Source organism: Vulpes vulpes, chromosome X, assembly GCF_048418805.1.
Source record: "Vulpes vulpes isolate BD-2025 chromosome X, VulVul3, whole genome shotgun sequence".
In the NCBI taxonomy this organism is placed as follows: domain Eukaryota; kingdom Metazoa; phylum Chordata; class Mammalia; order Carnivora; family Canidae; genus Vulpes; species Vulpes vulpes.
In genome coordinates this window covers 52,532,591-52,548,577 of record NC_132796.1, presented here as the reverse complement: position 1 = coordinate 52,548,577, position 15,987 = coordinate 52,532,591, and the positions used below count along the sequence as shown (strand labels likewise).

The window sequence follows — 15,987 nt, the reverse complement described above, 5'->3', positions numbered from 1 at the left end:
GGTGCATAAAGGATAGGTAAAATGTTTAATTTCAGAAATTGGGGAGAGCATTTCAGGAGGAGGGGACCTTGTACACAAAGACAAGAAGTTGAGAAAATTTTTAAAAAATATTTTATTTACTTATTCATGAGAGACAGAGAGAGGCAGAGACATAGGCAGAAGCAGGCTCCCTGCAGGAAGCCCAATGCGGGATTTGATCCCAGGACCCCGGGATCATGACCTGAGCTGAAGACAGATGCTCAACTACTGAGCCACCCAGGTGTCCCAGAAGTTGAGAAAGTTTATAGTTTGGTTGCTTACAGCCTAGGATTTGGGAGGGATGAAGTGGAAAAATAAGATAAAAGGTAGATTCCAGTCAGACTCCTGAAGACCATTAATTTCAGGGCTTCCAATTGAAGCGCAAGGAAGGGTATGGATGAGAGCATTACTATGCGAAGGAAAGAATGGTTCTGTGATTCAATTCAATGTATTACATCTTAGCTGCCCAGTTACATGGTTATACTCTAGATCTTGCCAGAATGTGTGCCTCTAAAATCGCTAATTCAAACATCAAGCTCTCTGTCCACAACTTCCCATGTTTCTGCAGCTTATTTGCTCAAGTAACCCCATTACAATAATTCTTTGACCTCATAAATCCCCTAATTCATTCTCCCTTCCCACATACACTTTGTCATATTTTATCAGCTTCTGCCAATCTTTGCTTGCTCCCTTTCCCACTTAAATTCCTGAATTTATTATCATTATGACTCTTGCAGATACCTTCACCTCCCTAGGCAGTACTCCAGAGTACTACACCCTACCCCCGGAGAAATCCAAATATCCTACCCGTGCAGATCAGGATTTGTTGGAGGCAATCAAACCTGGGCAGTTTAATGACCGTTGACCTTCACTAGGTTCTCAACACTACCTGGGAACCTTTTTTTTTCTGATTTCCCTCTCTATAACAACTGTTTCTTACCTTATTCACATCCTTCAGATCTCTCCCTCCTACTCTCTGCTGTTGACTTTGCCTCATACTTTATTGAAAAAATACATGCCCATCAGATAAAAACTCCCTCATCTTCCCGTGGATTTTTTTTTAATGAAAATAGCTTCTTGGGTTGCCTGGCTGGCTCAGTTGTTAGAACATGCAACTCTTGATCTTGGGGTCATGAGTTCAAGTCCCTTATTGGGCATAGAGATTACTTAAAAACAAACAAACAAATAAAATGACCCAAAAGATTATTTAAAAAAACTAAAATAGCTTCTCTTTTTTACCCCAATGATAAAAAATATATGTTCATTGTAGGACATTGAAAAACTAAAATATAAAGAAAGTAAAGATTCTCCCAGATCCTACCACTTAAAAGATAAACATTGTCATCATTTTGGTAAATACTCTTCCAGACATTTTTGTTCAAATATGCATACAATTTTGTGTAAGTGTATACCTTCTCTGTAAACTCCTTCCTTCCTCTTTTATTCCTTCCTTCCTTCCTTCCTTCCTTCCTTCCTTCTCTTTCTTTCTTTCTTTCTTTCTTTCTTTCTTTCTTTCTTTCTTTCTTTCTTTCTTTCTTTTCTTCTTTTCTCTTTTCTTTCTTTCTAGATTTTTGCTATTCATACCCAGGTGGAAACTATCCCAAGAGTTGTTCAGTCCTCAAATATATAATTACATCTTTTTGAGCAGTTGCTGACTTTTTGAAGTTCAACAGTAGCATATAGGCATTTCCCTAGTTTTATACCATTAGAGTGTTTCCACAGCAATATTTTTGAAGGCTGTAGAAGTAGTCCACTGTATGTCACTGATGTACCCTAAGATGTATAACTAGTCCACATTTAACTAGATGCATTTAAGTGGCTTCAGTGAACATTTCTCTTTATCTTTGCAAATTTTTCCAATTTCTTCTTTAGGAAAATTCCTAGAAGAGGAATTATTGGGTAACAGGGTACACACATATAAGATTTTGATATATATTGTCAAACTGCCTTCCAGAAAAGTTGTGATAATGGGTACTCCTACCAAGAGTGCACAAAAGTTCCTGTTTTGTGTATATTGCTAATTTGAGTTTTTGTTAATCTTTTGAACCTTTGCCAATCTGATAAATGAAAAAAATTACCTTGTATTAATTTTCATTTCTTTGATTACTGGAGGGGTTGAATATCTTTTCATATATTTACTGGCTGTATTTCTTTCTGTTGTCTGACCATGTCCTTTGCTGATTTATTTGCTAGACTATTTGTCTTTTTTATTTTAGGAGCTCTTTTTTTAAGAGCCCTTTTTATGTTATGTATGTTAACTCTTAAAAAAAAATATGTAGGGACGCCTGGGTGGCTCAGCAGTTGAATATTTGCCTCGATGCCTGCATCTCCCTCTGCCTATGTCTGCCTCTCTCTCTGTGTCTTTCATGAATAAATAAAGTCTTTAAAAAAATATGTTAACTCTTTATCTGTTACATATGTTGAAAAAATCTTTCTCCAGTCTATGGTTTGTCTTTCAACCTTACTTATAGTGCCATTCAGAAGATTTTAAATTTTATATTGTAAAACTTACTATTTTTCATTTTTGATTTCAGATTTCAGATGATATTTACATCTTCTCACTGTGTTTATAAAATATCCATCCATAATTTTTTTGGGAAATTTTCTGATTCAATTTAATCTTTGATTAATTCAATATTTATTTTGGTATATGAAGTGAGGCAGGGATCTAATTTTATTTTTAAAAATAGCAAAAATAAATAAATAAATAAATAAATAAATAAATAAATAAATAAATAAAAATAGCTATGTAGGGCAGCCCTGGTGGCTCAGCGGTTTGGCACCACCTTCAGCCCAGGGCGTGATCCTGGAGACCAGGATCGAATCGGGCTTCTTGCGTGGGGCCTGCTTCTCCCTCTGCCTGTCTCTCTCTCTCTCTCCCTCTCTCTGTGTCTCTCATGAATAAATAAATAATTAAAAAAATAAATAAAAATATCTATGTAGTTCAATACTATGTATGCTTCAATACTTTTTCCTGAATAACTCTTCCTTACTTACTTGAATCATTTCCATCTATGTTTGGGTTTGTTTCTGGACTCTATTTTGTTTCATTTATCTGTCTAGAGTATTACCATAAATTTTATTTACAGTAGTTTTAATATCTGATAGAGTAAGACCCTGTCCCTCACTCTATTATTTTTAGAATTTTCCTGGCTATAATTGCATATTTTTTCCAAAAGTTTTTTTTTAAAACAAGGTGTAATGCTCCCTCATTAACTAATTTGCATTCTTGGTTGCTTACACTCTTATTTTTTTAAGATGTTATTTATTTATTCATGAGAGACCCAGAGAGAGGCAGAGACAAAGGCAGAGGGAGAAGCAGGCTCCATGCAGGAAGCCCGATGTGGGACTTGATCCTGGGACTCCAGAATCACGCCCTGAGCCAAAGGCAGATGCCCAACTGCTGAGCCACCCAGGCGTCCTGCTTACTTTCTTTTAACCCACTCTATTAATGAGTTTTTTTTTTTAAAGATTTTATTTATTTGAGAGAGAGGGAGAGACTCTCAAAGAGACTGCACTAAGTGCAGAGCCCGACACGGGGCTGAATCTCATGACCCTGAGATCATGGCCTGAGCTGGAATCAAGAGTGGGTTGCTCAACTGCCTGAGACACCCAGGCACCTCATATTAATGAGAGTCTTTTTTTTAGTAATAAATTTATTTTTTATTGGTGTTCAATTTGCCAACATACAGAATAACACCCAGTGCTCATCCTGTCAAGTGCCCCCCTCAGTGCCCGTCACCTATTCACCCACACCCCCCACCCTCCTCCCCTTCCATCACCCCTAGTTCGTTTCCCAGAGTTAGGAGTCTTTATGTTCTGTCTCCCTTTCTGATATTTCCTACCCATTTCTTCTCCCTTCCCTTCTATTCCCTTTCACTATTATTTATATTCCCCAAATGAATGAGAACATATAATGTTTGTTCTTCTCTGATTGACTTATTTCACTCAGCATAATACCCTCCAGTTCCATCCACGTTGAAGCAAATGGTGGGTATTTGTCATTTCTACTGACTGAGTAATATTCCATTGTATACATAAACCACATCATCTTTATCCATTCATCTTTAGATGGACACCGAGGCTCCTTCCACAGTTTAGCTATTGTGGACATTGCTGCTAGAAACATCGGGGTGCAGGTGTCCTGGCGTTTCATTGCATCTGTATCTTTGGGGTAAATCCCCAGCAGTGCAATTGCTGGGTCATAGGGCAGATCTATTTTTAACTCTGAGGAACCTCCGCACAGTTTTCCAGAGTGGCTGCACCAGTTCACATTCCCACCAACAGTGCAGGAGGGTTCCCCTTTCTCCACATCCTCTCCAACTTTTGTGGTTTCCTGCCTTGTTAATTTTCCCCATTCTCACTGGTGTGAGGTGGTATCTCATTATGGTTTTGATTTGTATTTCCCTGATGGCAAGTGATGCAGAGCATTTTCTCATGTGCTTGTTGGCCATGTCTATGTCTTCTTCTGTGAGATTTCTCTTCATGTCTTTTGCCCATTTCATGATTGGATTGTTTGTTTCTTTGCTGTTGAGTTTAATACGTTCTTTATAGATCTTGGAAACTAGCCCTTTATCTGATACGTCATTTGCAAATATCTTCTTCCATTCTGCAGGTTGTTTTGCAATCCCTATCAAAATACCATGGACTTTCTTCATAGAGTTAGAACAAATTATTTTAAGATTTGTGTGGAATCAGAAAAGACCCCGAATAGCCAGGGGAATTTTAAAAAAGAAAACCATAGCTGGGGGCATCACAATGCCAGATTTCAGGTTGTACTACAAAGCTGTGGTCATCAAGACAGTGTGGTACTGGCAAAAAAAAAAAGACACATAGATCAATGGAACAGAATAGAGAATCCATAAGTGGACCCTCAACCTTATGGTCAACTAATATTCGACAAAGCAGGAAAGACTATCCACTGGAAGAAAGACAGTCTCTTCAACAAATGGTGCTCGGAAAATTGGACATCCACATGCAGAAGAATGAAACTGGACCATTCTCTTACACCATACACAAAGATAAACTCAAAATGGATGAAAGATCTAAATGTGAGACAAGATTCCATCAAAATCCTAGAGGAGAACACAGGCAACACCCTTTTTGAACTCGGCCACAGTAACTTCTTGCAAGATACATCCACGAAGGCAAAAGAAACAAAAGCAAAAATGAACTATTGGGACTTCATCAAGAGAAGAAGCTTTTGCACAGCAAAGGATACAGTCAACAAAACTAAAAGACAATGAGAGTCTTAATAAGCTCTCATTAGAGTCCAAGCTGTTCACCGCTGCCTTATGTGCTTTCTATTTCACCATTTCTGCATTAATTTGTTAAAGAACAGGAGAATAAAATTTATAGTTTGTACCAGAGTAAGGGAATATAATCTACAGCCTGTTGAGTGCCATTTAATGACATTTTACTGCTTATTTTTGCCTATCCTTCTCAGTATGCACCTGCTTCCTTTATTATCTCCTTTCCTCTTCTTTCTTTTATGTATTTTCCTGTCTTTTCTATTTATTTTTATTTTTTCAAGCTTTTTGATTCTTTTTATTTCTCAAAAAAATCCTCATTTTTTAAATTTAGCTTTCTGACTCTGTGCTTGTGCCTTCAACATTTTCACAACGATTTTCTGCTCCTGAATAAGGAAAGCACACTTGATCTTGTCACGAACACACTTAGCACACATGGAACCACCATAGGCCCTGCTGACATGTTTTTTCATTTTAGACAATCTCATAAGGACTTTAAGTCTCACAGCATGAACTCCTCGAAGTCGGCCAGGGCACACGCCACATGCCGACTTCGGCGCTTTCCCAACCTTCTTGGTATAAAGGTAAACGATTCTATTACCAGGGGTTAGGGACAGCCTAGTTTTGTTAGAGGCTGTATTGTAGGACAGCCTACAATGGTATGTCAAACGCTGAACCATTCTGAATGCCTACGGACACCGTCCCCAGAAGAGCTGTCTTTTCTATTTAAAATTTTTTTAAAAAAATATTTTATTTATTCATGAGAGACAGAAAGAGGCAGAGACATAGGCAGAGGGATAAGCAGGCTCCATCACTCAATCTCAGGACACCAGGATCACTACCTGAGCCAAAGGTGGATACTCAACCACTGAGCCACCCAGGTGCCCTATTTCCAGTCTCTTAATTCTTCCTTACTGGTAACATCTAGGGAGGCTATCTAGATAGAAAACAAAAATATTGGAGAAACCTGTACAAACATATAAGGGCTTTTACCCTTTCTGCATATTTTTTATTCACTAGCCCTTTCAATGCAGTTGTAACAGTTCAGTAGCCCTGAATTTGGAGGCATATTTACAGTCCATATTAATCAAAAGAGTCATTTGATTCTTGTTTGCCTTATATAATCTTGCATATCATATCCACTCTACTACAGACATTTTTGTAAAGTAATGTTTTCACCTAAGGCAGGGCTTGAGCTCACAACCCCAAGATCAAGAGTTCCATGATCTAGTGACTGAACCAGCCATGCACCCCTACTATAGACATTATTAGTCACTAAGATCTCTAGGATATATGTGAAAGGACCACCATGGTCTGGAGAGGCAAGGTCTGATTTTTTGCCCTGTTCATTTCAATTAGAGAAGTTATGGTAGAGCCAGGGGCCTGGGCGGGATGATGGAAGTTGGGAGCCCTTAGTTTGCCAACCAGGAAATGGGGAACAATAGTGGGTACAATTAAATGCCAGCCAGTGTTCTAGATGCTTTATGTATACTAGTCTATTGAACCAGAAGCTTAGAACTACTTTTAGTTCCATTTTATAGATGAAAAAATTGAGGCAATAAGATTCTAAGTAGCTAGCACATAGTATATGGTGCATGAGGATTCAATCAACTATGGTATATTCTACCGATCTTTTCCACCAGACTTCTTTCCCTAATTTAGCAATCTAGGATTGTAAAATGAATAGAAAATTGCAGGATGCAGAAGAAGAGGAGTTAATAGCAGTAGTTTCCCTGTTTTACTTTTTTTCTTCACTGTACTATGTGGTCTAGATGCAGAAATTCTTTTTTTCTTTTTTAAATATTTTATTTATTCATGAGAGAGAGAGAGAGAGAGAGGCAGAGGGAGAAGCAGGCTTCATGCAGGGAGCCCAATGTGGGACTTGATCCAGGGTCCCCAGGATCACGCCCTGGACCCAAGGTGGTGCTAAACCGCTGAGCCACCCGGGCTGCCTCAGATGCAGAAATTCTTGAAGAGGGAAAGAAATTTTTAGAAACCTCATCTTTTCCATGATAAGTAATGATTAACTCTGAAACTGTCAGGGTCAGGAGGAAACTCTTAATGTTCCCAGAATTGAATCCATAATCTCTTTTCTTCATCCTGCTAGCCAAGGTTCATATCTGGCTTGAGTGGGGTGCACAGGACTTAAAAGAGGGGTATGTGAGGGAAGAGGTGAGAGGCTTGTTAATGTTTTGATTTGGGGTTTTTCTCCAAGAGGCATCAATGCCTTAACACTGTTGTCTTTAAACAGAAACTTCAGTAAAAGGCGAACTCCCTGGTTGCAAGCATCACTCATAAATTTAGCTGTTACCAATCATGTTTACTTCTGTATTCCACCCCCATCCCTAAAACCATTTGTTTGGAGATGGATGGGATCCCTGCCCTTACTGAGAACCTGCAAGGGAGTCACTACATAGTTTCCTTTAGATTTGACAAGGGCAGGACAGCAGAAATGTCTTGGAACTATGGGGTTTTTAATTCTCTCAACTTCTGATATTTCTGACCTTTGCCTCTCTTGAATAACCTGTAGGCAACATGGTTTATCTATCTTCCTTCCTTCCTTCCTTCCTTCCTTCCTTCCTTCCTTCCTTCCTTCCTTCCCTCCCTCCCTCCCTTCCTTCCTTCCTTCCTTCCTTTTCCCCTCCCTCCCTTTTCTTTTTTTTCAAAGGCCTGCTTACTCCTTGTCTGTAACCCTGGTCATCTGCACCCCTCTCTCAATAACTGTGGTATGCTTTCAGTATTGCACCATACCTCCTTACTTTATGTGATTCTCATCCTGGCCTTCTAGGCGGCAACCCCAGGATTTAAGACATAGTAGGCGCCCCACGTTGCATATACTCAGAGAGAGAGTAAAGGCCAATTGGGCGTGGCCTTCGATGACGTCACTATGGGAGGAGGTGCCTTCTGCGCGTCGACGGGCTCTGTGGATCGAGTTCGTGGAGAGGCGGCTGTGACTGTCGTGGTCTTGCGGAGGTACGTGATTAGTAGGTAGGATGGGTCGGCTACAGGTTGGTTGAATGGTTTATAAGTAGCAAGAAGCTGTGGCCATTAGTTCAACACTTTTTAGAGTGTCGAGGCAGGTTTCAAACTACGGAGTTTGTAACGGACTCTCAGGTGACAGAAAATGGTCAAAAGCAGAGGTGTTTTTTGTTGTTGTTGTTGTTTTTTTGTTTTGTTTTTTGACAGATTAAGTATGGGGAGCGTTGCACGGCCACTGAAAGCAGAGATGGAAATTTGATGTGAACGACCAAAGTTTCGTTGAAGCCAGACGGTTGGTGATTGTTGGGGGGTGGGGAGCTGAAGGCGCTAGTGAGTCTGAGAGAGTGGGAAAAACAACGGTGAGTGATTGGGTACTTTGTGTGGGCGGTGAGGTGGGGAGATTTTGAACCAATTAGCAGAAGGCATCGAGTACCAGCCAGACCAATCACGGGGCACCTCGAGCCCTGGTTTCCGCGTTGTGGGGCAGATTAGGGTAAGAGAAGTCCTGGTGAAAATTTAGTCCTACTCTGGGCCCGGTTCTTGGCACATGACAGCCTGGCCCCGGCCCTCATTAACTGCTTTTTCTGGGTTTTAACATTTCCTCAACATGTTTTCCCCTTTGGATAACAAGTAGTGGAAAATTTGTAAAAAAATTTACTGAGAGATTGGAGGATAAAGACAGAATATTAAAATATTTTTTTATTTCATAGGCCTGAGCCAGATATTTAAAAATGGATGATATTGATTTTCGTTTCATGGATTTTAAAGGTATATAGCTTTACAGGGTAATAAAGAAAATGTCAAATTGTTTGTTGCCTTATCTAAGATCTAAATGTATTTTGTTTCTGAATTTTATCTCCTTGGAGTATCCATAGGTCCAAATTTTCTCGTTTATATACCAGAAAAACAACATAGATATTTAAGACACTGGAACCCTTCTATAAGCTAGTATAGGGAAATAGAATTCACAATTCATCGCTTGTTTTCTTGAGGATGTTTATGGCATACAAAATAACACTGGTTTAATCTGAATTAGAGATCAGCTACCTAAAAAGTACATTAAAAATTACTGCAAGATCCCGAAGTGCCTTGCCATAATTATCAGTGAAAAATAAATTATATCCTATGTAGTTTTAGATCTAAGTGCATTTTATTGTATCTTAATTATTTTAAAAACTGGTAATCCATGTATGGTATTTATAGGAAATCTTAATAAACAAAAGCAATTTAATTGACCAGGACACCAGATTCCTCAACCATGTCAGACATGGGAGAGTTTATGGTATTTCTTTTTTTCTGGGGACATGATGAGACCTGTAATGCATTCACATTCACATTCATATAATAATGAAATATGTTGTAACCAGGGTGGCTACAAATCTATTAGGCCAATGTTTTGTTATGCTTGTTTTTAAAAGCTACAAGAATAAAGCCTTAAATTTTTTTTTAAACTTTTAATTTTTTAATTTTGTTTTTGATTTTCATTTTTTAGGTAAACTCGATTATCAAATGTGGAGCTCAAACTCACAGCCACAAGATCAAGAGTCACATGATCTACAGACTGAGCCAGCTGGGCACCCCAAAAGCCTTAAGCTTTAATTTAGGATATAGTATCTTATTTATTTATTTATTTATTTAATTTTATTTGTTTTTTATTTGCTTTTTTCTTTTTAAAATATATTTTATTTATTTATTCATGAGAGACAGAGAGAGAGAGAGAGAAGCAGAGACACAGGCAGAGGGAGAAGCAGGCTCCATGCAGGGAGCCTGATGTGGGACTTGATCCCGGGACTCCAGGATCATGCCCTGCACAGAAGGCAGGTGCTAAACCGCTGAGCCACCCAGGGATTCCCAAGTCTTTTATTTTATAAGTAATCTCTGTATCCCTCATGGGGCCCAAACCACAACTGTGAGATCAAGAATTGCATGCTCCACTGACAGCCAGCCAGGCACCCAATGGCTATAGTATTTTCAAGATATAAACATGGAATAGGGATTATGACTTTTAAGTACAGTTGACCCTCAAACAACACAGGTTTGAACTGGGCAGGCCCACTTAAATGCAGATTTTTTACAGTATGATATTGTAAATATTTCTCCTTATGATTTTCTTAACATTTTCCTTTCTCTAACTTTATTGTAAGAGTACAGTATATAATAAACAACATGCAAAATATGTGTTAATCGACTGTTACAGGTAAGTCTTCTGGTCAATCGTAGGCTATTAGTAGTTAAGTTTTTGGAGAGTCAAATTCATAGGGAGATTTTTGAATGTGCAGGGGTCAGTGCACCTAACCCCCTTGTTCAAGGGTCAGTTGGGTATTTGAAATCTTGTATTTACAAAAATATTTGAAGCAAACAGAAAAGTATAGAGAACAAGGTAATGAACACACTTGTATGCCTACCACTAAGTTTTGTTGAATCCTAACAGTTTGCTATATATGCTTCAGATAGTTCATTGTCTCAGAGAACTAAAAGATTACATGTACCAGTTTTTCATCTTTTAAAATTTTACATAAATTTTATGATTTTGTATGATTTTTTTCTGCAGTTTGTCTTTTTTTGCTTAGTATTGTGTTTTCTCATATGGATATTTTAGTTCTAGTTCATTTTTTTTCCATTTTTGTTTAGTACTATTACTTTAAATATAAGTATGCCACAATTTATTTACTCAGTGTCCATTGTTGGATGTATAAGTTGTTTCAAATATTTAATATTATAAACAACAACACTGCAGTGAACATTGTGTTTCAGAGAGTTCAGCAGTTCTCTTTTTCTTTATTCTTGATTTTTAAAAGTAGTCTCTGGGCCAATGTGGGGCTCTAACTCACGATCCAAGATCAAGAGTCACATGCTGTATGGACCTCACCAGCCAGGTGCCCCTAGCAGGAGTTTTCAAACATTTTTGATTACCATCCATGGCAAGGAAATATATTTTACATCACATCCATACATTATATCAAAAGTTTAATGAAATAACCCTTATTACATGCAGTACACTATGACATTTTTATTAAAAAATAGTGGTTATGACCCACTAAATTTGCTTTTTTTAAAATATTTTATTTATTTATGATAGTCCCAGAAAGAGAGAGAGAGAGGCAGAGACATAGGCAGAGGGAGAAGCAGGCTCCATGCACTGGGAGCCTGATGTGGAATTTGATCCAGGATCTCCAGGATCGCGCCCTGGGCCAAAGGCAGGCGCCAAACCCCTGCACCACCCAGGGATCCCCTAAATTTGCTTATTTTTTGAGCACTGGTGGGTGAGGCTTTAGTGCAGTTCTGTCAAATTGAAATAGTGCAAACACAAATACTTTTATATTTTTTATTTTTAAATATTTTTTATTTATTTTTAAAGATTTTATTTATTTATTCATGAGAAACAGAGAGAGAGAGGCAGAGACACAGGCAAAGGGAGAAGCAGGCTCCATGCAGGGAACCCAGGACTCAATCCCAGGTCTCCAGGATCATGCCCTGGGCTGAAGGCGGTGCTAAACCGTTAAGCCACCCAAGCTGCCCTACTTTTATATTTCTTAGGAGCCACATTAAAAAAAGGCTAAATAGATTAAATTTTAACAATACAAATTATAGGGGCCTCCTGGCTGGCTCAGTCAGAAGAGCATGCGACTTGATCTCAGGATTGAGTATGAGTCCCTCACTGAGTAGGAGTCTCCACACATTGGGTGTAGAAGTTACTTAAATAAATAAACTAACTGAAAAAAAAAAACAAATTATGTAGCTCAATATATTTAAAATGTTATAATTTCATCATATAATCAATATAAAAGTTATTAATGAGATATTTTATGTCCTTTTTTTTGTATAAAGTCTTTGAAGTCAGGTATGTATTTTATGCTTAAAAATCTTATTTTGGACTTGCCTTGTTTCAAGTTCTCAGTAGTCACATGTGGCTAGTAGCTGTTCCGTAGTGGCAGTGCTGTTCTAGGGTATACATTTAGGAGTGGAGCTACTGGGCCAAAAGCTGTGAGTATCTTTAACTTTATAAATATTGCCAAATTGCTGTTCAGAGTAGTTTTTGCAATTTGTACTCCCTCTCCCTTTCTAAGAATTGGTATTGTTAGACTTAAGAGAAGTTGCAGGTGTGAAGGGTGTTGTTTTTATTATTTTATTTTAAGATTTTATTTATTTATTCATGAGAGACACACAGAGAAAGGCAGAGACATAGGCAGAGGGGAGCCTGATGCAGGACTCGATCCCAGGACCCTGGGATCATGCCCTGAGCAGAAGGCAGACACTCAACCACTGAACCACACAGGCATCCCAAGTGTTGTTTTTAATTACCATTTTATTTTGGAATACTTTTAGATTTACAGAAAAATTACAAAAATAGTGCAGAGTTCCCATATAACCCCCAGCCAGTTTCATTTTCATTTATGTTACCATCTTCCATGAGTGTTGTTTAAATTTCCATTTCCCTGAAAGTAGTATAAAGTTGGGTGTATTTTCATAGATTTATTGGCCATTTGTGTTTTCTATACATGTAACCTTTTCAGTCAAGTTTTGTAAAAATAAACCACAAAAACAATGTGACAACTCTAGGTCATTTTCTTCTTAGGGAGAATTGACATTAACACCCACCTTTTTGTATCAATGGTTTAGGCAATTTCAAGACCAAGAAGAAATTGGTCTAAGTTACACCAGTTGGGGCAAAATAAGTGTGACTCCTTTTCTGCAGGCCAAATCTTCAACTATTTGAAGATATTGATGTCCCTTGGGAAGTCTCTTCTTCAGATTAAGCATTTTTTTTTTAGATTAAGTATTTTCTGTTTGTTTAGTCATTCTTTATATTCCATGGTTTCTAGTCCCCTTATCATCTTGTGTGCTGTTCTCTGAACATGCTCAATTTTTTCGTGTTATTCCTTAAAGTGTGGTACCCATAACAACACAATATTTTAGGTTTTGTATGATCAGCACAAAATAATCCTCTTTAGATTTAGGAGTGGTCATCATTCTCTTATTTTTTTATTTTAATTTTTTAAAGATTTTATTTATTTATTCATGAGAGACACAGAAAGGGAGTTAGAGACACAGACAGAGGGGAAGCAGGCTCCCTGCAGGGAGCCTGATGTGGGACTCGATCCTGGGTCCCCAGGATCACGTCCCTGGCTGAAGGCAGTGCTAAACCGCTGAGCCACCCAGGCTGCTCTAAAGATTTATTTTAAAGAGAGAGAGAGAGATAGAGTGAGCACCAGTAGGGGAGGGGCAGAGGTAGTGGGAGAAAGAGAACCTCAAGCAGATTGCCTGCTGAGTGTGGAGCCCAACATGAGGCTTCATCCCAGGACCAACAAAATCATTACCTGAGCTGAAATCATAAGTTGGTAGCTTAACCAAATGAGCCACCCAGGCACCCCTTATTAAATATTTATTGAATGAATAGATGAAAGAACTCTTGACTATTCCAATCATATTGCTATCACCAGGGATGACCCTGTATATTTCTGATGGAGATTTGGAAATATGCATTGATACATTAGATAAAGCTTTGCTGTGTTATTCCCTCACTATTAAAAACAATTCATAAGAAAAAAACGTGAGGGGCGCCTGGGTGGCTTAGGTGGTTAAACATCTGACTTGTGATTTCACCTCAGACCATGATCTGAGGGTTGTGAGATTGAGCCCTGTTTTGGGCTCCAGGCTTGGAGCCTGCTTGCGATTCTCTCTCCCCTTCTCCCTCTGCACCTCCCATCTCTCTCTCCTTCTGTAAAACAAAACCAAAAAACAATTCATAGGATGCTTGTTTATGACATTTTATTTAGCATTCCTCTAGTGTATTCTGTTAGGATTGGAAAGGCTAAAAATATATTGTATGGAAAATTAGCCATTTTTAAATTATATTATACTTTTGATCTCTTTTGTAAGCAAATTTTATTTTATATATATTGTGTATAGTTTACAATAGTTTATTTTTTTAAAGATTTATTTATTTATTCATGAGAGGCAGAGAGAGACACACAGGGAGAGAGAGAGAGGCAGAGACACAGGCAGAGGGAGAAGCAGGCTCCATGCAGGGAGCCCAATGTGGGACTTGATCCCGTGACTCCAGGATCATGCCCTGGGCCGAAGGCAGACACTCAACCGCTGAGTCACCTAGGCATCCCTAGTTTACAATAGTTTAAAGAGAAGAAACCACAGAGACAGTTTACTCAACTTAGACTCTTTCTTCAAATACCTCTTTTGGTAAGAGTTGCTAAAATGTACTCAGCCAGGGCACCTGGGTGGCTGAGTGGTTGAGTGTCTGCCTTCGGCCCAGGTCATGATCCCGGGGTCCTGGGATCAAGTACTGCATCGGGCTCCCCACAGGGAGCCTGCTTCTCCCTCTGCCTATGTTTCTGTTTCTGTGTCTCTCATGAATAAATAAATAAAGTCTTAAAAAAAAATAAAATGTACTCAGCCTAGCTAATGTACTTTAGCCTTCCAAATGTGTTGCTATAGTCTATCAACTGCATTCCCAACCTTTCCAAGTATTGTTTCTGGTCTGATTTAGATATGAATCTACTCGGCAAGTGTCTTGGATAAGTCTTTCTTCCAGTGCCTATCACATTGTTAATACTCAGTAAACAGAAATCAATAATTAAATTAAAGTTACTTAAATAGATAGAAATAGCCTTTGGTAACCATGGTAATTAAACCAGATCCTTGCTGAATAGAAGATTAATAAAAAAAAAAAAACAGTGGGGCTCATATCTTGTCCATTGTAAATAATGTTGCAGTAAATATAGGTGTGCATATATCCTTTTGAATTAATTTCATTTTCTTTGGATAAATACCCAGTAGTGGAATTATTGGATCATATTTTTAATTTTTTGAGGAACCTCCATACAGTTTTCTGCAGTGGCTGTGCCAATATACATTCCCACCAATAATGTATGAGGTTTTCTTTTTCTTTCCTTTTCTTTAAGAGAGAAAACACACGCATCCATGCAAGCAAGGAGGGGGGTGGGGACAAGGGTAGAGGGAGAGATAATCTTTTTTAAAGACTTTATTATTATTCATTTTGAGAGAGAGAATGCACACGCACATGCTTGAGCAGGGGGAGGGTTAGAGGAGGTGGTTAGAGGAAGAGGGAAAGAATCCCAAGGAGACTCTACACTTACTGGGGAGCCTGAGATCATGACCTGAACTGAAACCAAAAGTTGGAGGTTTAACCAACTGAGCCACTCAGGTGTCCTGAGGGTTTCTTTTTCTCTACATCATTGTCAACATTTGTTATTTCTTGCCTTTTTGATTTTAGCCATTCTGACAGGTGTAATGAGTCCACTAATAGATGAATAGATAAGCAAGATGTGTACACACACAGTGGAATAACACAGCCATTAAAAGGATGAGGTTGTGCCATTTGTGACAACATGGATGGACCTGGAGGAGGGTATTATGCTAAGTGAAATAAGTCAGACTGAGGAAGACAAATACTATATGATTTCACTCATATGTGGAATCTAAAAAAAAATCACAAATGAATCAAGAAACAAAAAGCAGAATCAGAATCTGCAACACAGAACAATCTGATGGTTGCCATAGGGGAGGGTTGGAAGAGGGGGAAGGGCAAAATGGGTGAAGGGGAATGGGAGATACAGGCTTTCAGTTACAGAATTAATAAGTCATGGGAAAAAAAGGCACAAGATAAGGGATATAATCAATGATATTGTATGGTGAGATATGTATGGTGATATTGTATGGTGAGAGGTGGTAGTTATACTTTTTTTTTAAAGAGAATTTTTTT

The 15,987-nt window shown here is 38.4% G+C and overlaps 2 protein-coding genes across 2 annotated transcripts in view; one reads left to right on the top strand and one right to left on the bottom strand.

The window, feature by feature from the left end:
- Positions 1–5,584: 5,584 nt before the first annotated feature.
- On the bottom strand, positions 5,585–5,967 carry LOC112907629 (large ribosomal subunit protein eL34-like). Its single transcript, XM_072743501.1, has one exon. The coding sequence runs from the start codon at positions 5,945–5,947 to the stop codon at positions 5,585–5,587; it is 363 nt and encodes a 120-aa protein (XP_072599602.1). The 5' UTR covers positions 5,948–5,967.
- A 2,088-nt stretch (positions 5,968–8,055) lies between these two features.
- TEX11 (testis expressed 11) overlaps positions 8,056–15,987 on the top strand; it is a 319,132-nt gene continuing 311,200 nt past the window's right edge. The window contains exons 1-2 of the mRNA XM_072744060.1: positions 8,056–8,240; positions 8,454–9,014. Coding sequence (XP_072600161.1) covers positions 8,978–9,014 — 37 coding nt within the window. The 5' untranslated portion in view covers positions 8,056–8,240; positions 8,454–8,977. The remainder of the gene's footprint in view (positions 8,241–8,453; positions 9,015–15,987) is intronic.

Bases quoted from the DNA above. Each gene is read 5' to 3' on its own strand.
- LOC112907629 (XM_072743501.1), bottom strand. From the start codon at position 5,947: ATGGTTCAGCGTTTGACATACCATTGTAGGCTGTCCTACAATACAGCC.